The sequence below is a fragment of the Alligator sinensis genome, unplaced genomic scaffold (assembly GCF_000455745.1).
Source record: "Alligator sinensis unplaced genomic scaffold, ASM45574v1 scaffold940_1, whole genome shotgun sequence".
Lineage (NCBI taxonomy): Eukaryota > Metazoa > Chordata > Crocodylia > Alligatoridae > Alligator > Alligator sinensis.
This window is the reverse complement of record NW_005842177.1, coordinates 1,062,298-1,070,592: the sequence shown is the minus strand read 5'-3', so window position 1 is coordinate 1,070,592 and position 8,295 is coordinate 1,062,298. Positions and strand designations below refer to the sequence as shown.

Below are 8,295 nucleotides of genomic sequence, written 5' to 3'. Positions count from 1 at the left end.
CAGCAGGATTTCCCTTCCAGGCAGCAATAAAACTTACTTCACTGAACCTGAAACAAGTGCTTGTGGAAAAACAACAATGGTACCACACTGATCTCTTTAAGGCACTTCTATCCTTGACTTTGGTTTCAATGAGAATGCAGTTGAAGTTGAACAAAGCTCTGTACACATCTCTTGTAGAGAGATAGCTGATATTTCACAAACATAACACCTTCAACAGCTAATTTCATGATATAAAGCCAAATTCCATTCTGAATGGCTTCTAAGGTAGTTGCTTGTCTATGTCCATCATTCTATCCACTGTTTTAGAGATTTATCCAAAACCTCAAGTGAATATGTCAGTTCAGGATATTATTTCTAATCTGTACCAAGTTTCTCCTCTAAGGAAAGTTGGATGGTCAACAATTCAACCACAGTTGGAACAGGAAGGCATGATATCCATTACAATTCCAACGGCCTCCTGCAGGATAAGGCGTCAAGACATTCTTCTTATGTATGTTGGGTTGCTCCAGTAGCTTTTATTTTAAGAATAATAGTATTTGGTCAGATTAAACCTTTTTAACTGGACAGCTTTCTGAGAAACAAGTACATAAAAATATAGCAATTTATGTTTCTTAATCTATATTTTAGAGCACTTTTTCACTCAGCTCTTCATTTTCCAGGCAAGAGTAAAGTGGAAGAGAGATAAGATGTGTTCAGTATTCCTGACTACTTTCAGGATCATTACTGAGCCAAGCAGCTTCCCTGTTCCACAAAATAAAAAGACTTTATGAATGTAGGTTTAGGGACTGACAACTGCTTCTGAAAAGAAACTTTGACATGTAAGGAAGTAAGGAATAAGTTGTACTGATTCTGGAGAATCGGTATTTCATCTTGAGTTTGATCGTTCTGCCTCAATTGTCAGAAGACTGAAGCAAGAGATATGTAACAAGGAAAGTACTTGTCCAAAAGCACAAGAACCTGCTAACTGATGGTTATTAAATAATAAACTGCTAAGCAAGTTTATTTCAAGTTTATCTTCCAAAACTTGTGTTTTGGAAGATAAAAGTAGGCATGAAATTTATGTTTATATTATACTGAAAAATTACAAGACTGCAAATTATTAGATTCCCCTTTGAAACAGAATGACTAACGTATCAAAATCGGACACATCAGTAAATGCAGTATTTACTGTGTAGTTACTATGAAATAAATACTTTTTTTACATTAACAAAACCTTGTCATTTCCATTTATATCATAAGGATAGAATTTTAACTTTATAAAAGAATATCTAGTGTGCAAGATGAACTAGAACTTCCTTACCTCAAACTGCTGCTTGGCAACTTCTGTCAACAAAATTACAAGATACTTACTAGCTACAAAGCACCAAGCATACTTTAATTTAATAGAACCTACTATAAAACAGCTTTTACTGTAAAATGAGACTGCTTTTTATTTTTAAAATGTTCAGTCTGTAGAGAAACTTCTGAAGTGGACTCAGAGATGAGGCCTCCCGCTGCTGAACACAATCTGATTAAGAAAACTCATTTGGAATATCAAAGGCAGAAGACATTTGGACTAAACGAAAACTTTTCTTTCCGCTTCTTGCTTTTAGTTTGAAAGTATGATTCTGCATTTCCTAGGTTCTCCGTTTAGTTTTAGACAATGTTTTATCCCCAGAAGTTCACATTTTCTTGCCAATCTGAGTATAGACATGGGTTTAATGTGCAGGGCACATTAAGATGCTCTGTATAAAGGTTCAGTCACAGTTTTTCCTGTTTTGGAATCAGACACAAAGCAACTTTCTGAGCGATGCTGAGGATGTATAACTCCCAGTAATTTCAAAGGCACATTGGCAGGATAAAGGTTTGTTTTGTGTAGAGGTGAAGAATATTTTCTATATGGAATTTTCTAGATAACACCACAAACAATATTATATGCCTCTTAAGTTTTACTTTTGTAAAATATGCCTTCCATACAAAAAGTTAAAGCCCTTTGCATATTTTTGGTGTAATGAAGAATAGACCTACCTTATGCATCCATATCCTTCCTTTCCTTATAATGTGTGTTAATCTATCAACACACACTCTGTGAAGAGGAAGGTAGAAACTAAGCTCAGTTTGTGGCAGTATGATTGATAGTCCATATGTACTTCTGTCCCCATTCCAGTTCCCGTCAAAGATTAATGAAACAATAATTACTCCTTTTTCTGCCAAGACAAAAAACTTCACATCTATTGCACCACTCTCTGCATTCCGAAGTATTTCCCCATTTAGTGTGTGGTTTGCAAGGAAAGTTATTTCCCCATCGCTGAGAAGCACCTGTTCCGTTTTTGGGGCCCAGATGTGTCGTACTCTAGGGCCAAGAATATTGTCCCAGTAAGCAAAAGTAGCAGCTAGTAGTGGTGACTCTCCAGTCAGTGAGATTTCTGTCTTTGCAACTGCAGGAGAGGGTGGTGGACACAGTGTCGACATGACTTCTTTCTAATTGTCACATCATCAAAATCCTTCCTTTTGTAATCTAGAAAAATAAATTTAACAAGAAGTGAGAGTAGCATCCATTTATCAGTTTCCCCATTTTTGTTATCAAATGAGAGTTCACAAATTTGTCCTCCTCTGTCTGGCAAACCATTGATTGTAATCTCCACCCATGGAGAAAGTTTACATATGTACCTTCCACTTCAGTTTTGTGTACAATCTGTCTCAGATTTGGTGCATACAACAGCCCTTAGAGAAGGAATAAACACCATGCCTTAGTCTCTTTCAACTGTATATTCAAACACACTAAAAATAAGAACAAAAAAAGCCATGGCTAATTTAGAAATACTTATGCATCTTAAATAGTCATTTAACTAAAGAATTAAATTCTTCAGGCACTTAAGAATTGTCATACACTGAATTAACAGTGCTTCAAATTACAAGTTACCAATTTAGATAAAGTTTGTTCAGGATCCCAGATAACGGGACAATGTATATTAGTTACTTAAAATAAATAGATACATCACATCCTATTATGTATATACCTCACAGGATCTCCCCAGGCCTTACATTAAAGCTTTACTGTATCATATGTTAACATATGAAGAAGCTAAATGTTTGCTCACTAAAAATTTAAAGCGGGCTTCTGCTTTAAAGAGACATATACTTCATTTTTCAGACAGGAAGTTTCCCTTGAATCAGTTCCACAATTATCTTCCTTGTACAATTTTCATACTTGAGCAGCAACTACTTATTCGTGTCTACATTGTACTGTGGAAGGCAAGTCTCCAGTTAGATTCAGACAACAGCTTCATTCACCCCTGGATAAATAATCCCAGTGATTACACAAAAGCTTCACTCTTTACTAAGTATTTTAAGTCTCTACACTGGGAACCCTGTGGCTGGAAATCCAGTTGCTGCCAATTTTATTGAAAGAATAAGGCTTTCAAAAATAAAAAAAACAACCCACCAACAAGAAAACACAAGCACAACTCCCTCACCATTCATCATTTTAACAACACAAGCACTTCAAAGGGGCAGCAAAGATTGCATCCTACCTCTTGTAGAAAGTATCAAGCTGTATACAACCAAAAATATCTACAGACTTTAGGGAAAACAGGCTTGCTCATAGCTAGAAAGTACAGGCATTTGAGCTCCACAAGAGATAACAGGGTATGGTGGCACCAATATATGCTGATATATGAATGACATAATATTCAAAGGGAAAGCTGCAATGCTCTGAAATTTAAGGTCACCTCACCCTGAAAATTAATTGGGACTGAGAGCAAACAGATGTTTTATCAACATTAATCAAGCAAGCCTCAAAACATAATTTCACTAATCTAATAAACCTGCAGTGTTCAACCAGTACCTTAAAATATATATATAAAATATAAAACACCGGTGAGTAAGGGATACATCAGTTACAATGGAATAGCATTCAAGAGTGACAGGATCTGGGATCTAGGAATGTAATACATGGTTAAAATTACACGTCTTTTTACATTTCTAAGGCAAGCATCCCTGTTTCCTGGGTGCTTTCTACTCCTGCATGGCAGGAATGGGAGGGGGAAATGTGTTTTCAAACATTTTTAATGCGTTTCTACTTGATAAGCAGGGATCCTGGTTTTCGCTGATAAAAAAATCCCCAATTTTGGGGTTAAAAAAAGTAACCCAAAATCCACATTTTTCTGTGATCAAAATGAAACACTACTATATGTATATCTATCTATCTATTAGTGGTGTTTCATTTTAATCATGGACAAATGAGGATTTTGGGTTACTTTTTTTAATCTGAAAATTGGGGAATTTTTATTTATCAAAGAAAACCAGGATCCCTGCTGATGAGTCACAGATGCAGGTCTACAACCAAGATGCATCTACTCTAGAAAGTTTTGCTGTTTTTAACTACGCCAGCATTGTTTTTGGAAAGACTGTAAAGGTGCTTACCCTTACCTACTAGATAACTTAAGTGGGTTTCTGTAGTATAGGCAGTTTATTACAAGCTCATTTGGCAGACACTCATTTCTTTAAGGGCGAGGGAATCAGAAATCCCAGTAGCCCATACCAAACGTTGTCAGTGCTGGGCAGCAGTACTGGCTTTAAGTTTGGAGCAAGGTAAGAAACCGGAAAGAGAAAAGCACAGAAACTAAGAGATGGCAAACTGCCCATCCTCTAAATTGATGGGACCTGTCAGCATTGCAAATAGGGAAGAAGCTGTTTAGTAAAAAAGCAGAGATGAGACGCAAACAGGCAAGTACACGCTGCATCTCCAAAATTAGCCAGCCAGTTTGGTGGCTTAACAGCCTTTAATACTTATATTGGCCAGTGGGCAAAAGGACAGCACTAGCTGGGCTAGTTAAATGGACACCCTCCCTCCCCAGCCAAAACAAACCAAACCACACACACCAAACCCCCAAAACCAAGCTTTTGTGAGTTGAAATCTGTGCTAGATATATGCATGCGCGTGTGTGTAGAACAAATTTCTTCTCACAGACTCGCATACGCATTCACACAAGCTTGTGCTACCTGCGTGCGTTTAACAGCTGCCCACACACGTGTGTACCCACAAAGTTCACCTCATAAAAACGTGTGCACATGCATACACACAAATACATGCACACACAAGCTTGTATGAGCTGAAGTCTATGTAGGCGGGTATGTGCAGAGGCACGGGCAGGTGTTTAAATTGCCACCCATTTGCCTTGTGGTCAGTCTGAGCATCAAAGGTAAAGGCACCAAACCTGCCACCTAGTTTTGGAGGGGGGTGTGTGGCACAAACTTCTAGTTACACAAGCTTACACACGCACGCGCACGCACACAGAGGCCGGCAGGTGGGCGGCGCCGCTGCCCTCTAACCCGCCCTGGTGCCAGGCAGACTGAGGCAGCGGCTTGGGCCGAGCCGTCCACGCTCCGGCACCCGCGCAGCGCCCCCAGGCCCCCGGCCGCGGGGCTCCGGGTGAGGCGGGCGAGGCCGGGACTCGGACCCCCGTCGCCGGGGGTTTGAGGCCGACCCGCCGGGCAGCACACACGACCAGCTCCCTCCCGCGACCCAGCGACCCCCTCAGACGCGCGGCAACCAAACTTACGGACAAGCTGTCACCGCCTGACGCCGCCACCCTCGCGCATGCGCAAAAACCACTCGGCTCTTCCCCCCCCCCACCGCAGTTACCAGGTGCGAATCGGCGCATGCGCCAGGGCCTCACGGCTTTGCGCGGGAGCCGGGCGAGCAGCGCTGCCCCCTGGCGGAACCGCGTGGCCATGTGTGGCGCATGCGCACAGGGAAGCAGTGAGCCCGGCAGTGGCAAGGGAGCGCATATTTTTGTCCGCGCTGCTTAGTGCGCGCGCAAGCATTTTGGGGTTAGCTCTTACGAAGCGTGAGGCTGACTTGAAAAGCAGGAGTGGGGGAACGGGCGGCTTTAGGTGTGCCTTCTGCCTCAGGTTCAGTTTGGGGTTTTCTGCCAGCGGTGTACCCTTCTCACTGGAAGGAGGATGGCTGGTCTTGTACCACGCCACGCCTCTGGGCTGGTCTGGCACCTTTGGTTCGGCAACTCCCTGCCAAGCCTGGGCTTTGCTTGCTAGAAAAAAAATGCTTGCTGTTATATCTGTGTCCTCCTGCGGTCGGAAGGAGGGCGGGGATGTGATGCTCAGGTCATTAGATGAGAAGTGACCTTCAGGCCACAAAAGCATATCTACTCTGCCCTGCCTTCTTGACTTCAACAGGCCAACCACCCCTCAGGCACAATGATCACTGTCAATGATGTACAGGCATCCTGGTTTCTCTGATTTCAAAAAATCCCCAATTTTTGGATTAAAACAAGTAACCCCAAATCCACATTTTTCTGTGATTAAAATGAAACACTGCTATACATACATGTAAACAGCTGTAAAGAAGCAGAACCACTCTGCCTTTTTGTTGCATTATGTCCCCACCTTTTTTTTACTAGTTAATTTCATTATTTTATTTTACTAGTTAGTTTACTCGTTTATTTAATTTTACTAATTGATTTCATTATTTTGGGTTTTTTACAAATTAAAATAATGCTTTTATTTTTATACAGTGTTACTCATAAGATGCACAAATACATTTTATTACATTTTATACATTTTATCATTCTATATTGTGCATCAAATTTATCTGCAGAGATTATGTTTTGTTTTGTAAAAAAGGAAATGTTCCAGTAAAGTTATCCAAAAATCTCTATAATTTTTGTATGAAGACTGGGGGAAGTATCAAAACCAGCCTCCAGTTACAGAAGTGGTTGAAACTGAATTTGCAGAAGGAACATAGTGACAGATAAAGATCAGGCCTCAAACTCAGTAGTGTTGTAAACTGGCCCGGCATGATTTCACTGGTGATGAGCTGTTTACATGAGCTCTTAAATTTGACCTAATATATTCCTTTTCCAACAAGTCTCAGGTACTAAAAGAACAACAGAATTGATAGTTATTTGTTCTTCATTTCTTCAAGTTTGCAGTTTACATTTTGTTCTGCACAATGCAGTGGTCTAGCAAGCAGAGTAGGCACCCTAGGCAAAATAGGGAGGGGTGGGGGGCGCGAGAAGGGAGGGCGGCACAGTTCCAGGAGTTGGGGGTGAAGGGCCTATGTATGTGCAGCAGTCTTACACATGCTGGGAACTCCTAAACAGTCCCTGGCTGAGCTGCTCTGCTTGCCTTAGCTATTGCTGTTATATCAGCAACTTCAGCCAGCAACTATTTTGGAGTTCCCAGCAAGGGTAAACTGTGGGGCTGCTATTGCTGCTGGGGCATTGGCTCTGCTGGGGTGGGAGATGATTCCAAAGCCCCTCCTAACTTTGCACCTGGTCCTACTGGGGCAGTGAAACTAAACTGGGGCAACCCGCCTCCCATGGGAATCAAATAACAAGCTTTCAAGTATGAAGACTGCTGTGAAATGCCAGGAAATCGAAAGCTAGGAGAATACAGCTTTAGGGGTTTGGCACTTTTGTGAAGTGGAGCAGCTTCCACAAGAAGAGAGTCTGAGGCATGGACTTCTATTATTGTTTCTGCCATGCACTTGTTGAATTATCCCCCAATTAATTCAGGCCGCCCAGCAGTACCATACTGAGACACCCTACGTATGCTACCTTTCACAGTGGAAGTATAGCCACCTTACAGCTTATCGATATGTAGACAGAAATACATTAAGGCAGCTTCCCTACTTCTGGCCTAGGAGACCATACCCATGAAACAAGTGAAACATGACTTAGTAAATGCATGTTATAGATATGTGGGCTCTATAACACTGAGCAAGTCACTTAACATCTCTGTACCTCAGTTTACTAAACTGCAAAATACTTTGAGAGCAGTGGATAGAAATCACCAACCACTATGCACTGTTGTTAGACAAGTTACAAATATTTTTCCTTTTAAATAATATCTGTGGTTCTTCAGTTGCCAAATTGAGGTTGCTGCAGAGTGAGATTTCTGTCTGTTGTAGCAACTCTGACCTTTGTCTTTTTGGTTTTTCCTTCAGCTCTTCATGTTTCTTCAGGCAGACAAGACAATAGGAATCCCATTTTACATGATCTGAAAAGACTAATAATATTCCTGCAGGTGCATTTTGCAGAGGCAGTAGGAAAATGGTGACAGACTGCTGTGTAAGCAGATCTTTTTTTCCCCAAGCCAAAAATACAGCTGGTTGCAAAGCTCAATGCTGCATGTGTAAATAAAAGTTAATTAAAAGAAATATGAAACACAGAGAGAAGGAAAAGTGTTACAGGCTCTGAACCAGGGCTCAAGTAAGCAACCAAACACAACATATTTCTTTTCTTTTTGTAGTTGCAATTTTTTCTCTCCTGATTATTATAATTACCAAATAAA

At 41.0% G+C, this 8,295-nt stretch overlaps 1 protein-coding gene across 7 annotated transcripts in view; it reads right to left on the bottom strand.

Moving 5' to 3' along the window:
* CUNH9orf72 (chromosome unknown C9orf72 homolog) overlaps positions 1 to 5,610 on the bottom strand; it is a 24,846-nt gene extending 19,236 nt beyond the window's left edge. For 5 of the 7 annotated variants that reach the window (XR_003094629.1, XR_003094628.1, XM_006026073.3 and 2 more), the window contains exons 1-2: positions 5,544 to 5,610; positions 2,008 to 2,497 (exon numbers count right to left, since the gene is read on the bottom strand). Coding sequence is in view for 5 of the 7 variants with exons in the window: in XM_006026073.3 (XP_006026135.1) it covers positions 2,008 to 2,451 (444 nt within the window). In the remaining 2 variants the exon portion in view is untranslated. Of the gene's footprint in view, positions 1 to 2,007; positions 2,498 to 2,649; positions 2,746 to 3,080; positions 3,097 to 5,543 lie in introns of those variants that run through there. The other 2 variants (XM_025206965.1, XM_025206964.1) reach the window with 2 other exon arrangements.
* Positions 5,611 to 8,295: the final 2,685 nt, after the last annotated feature.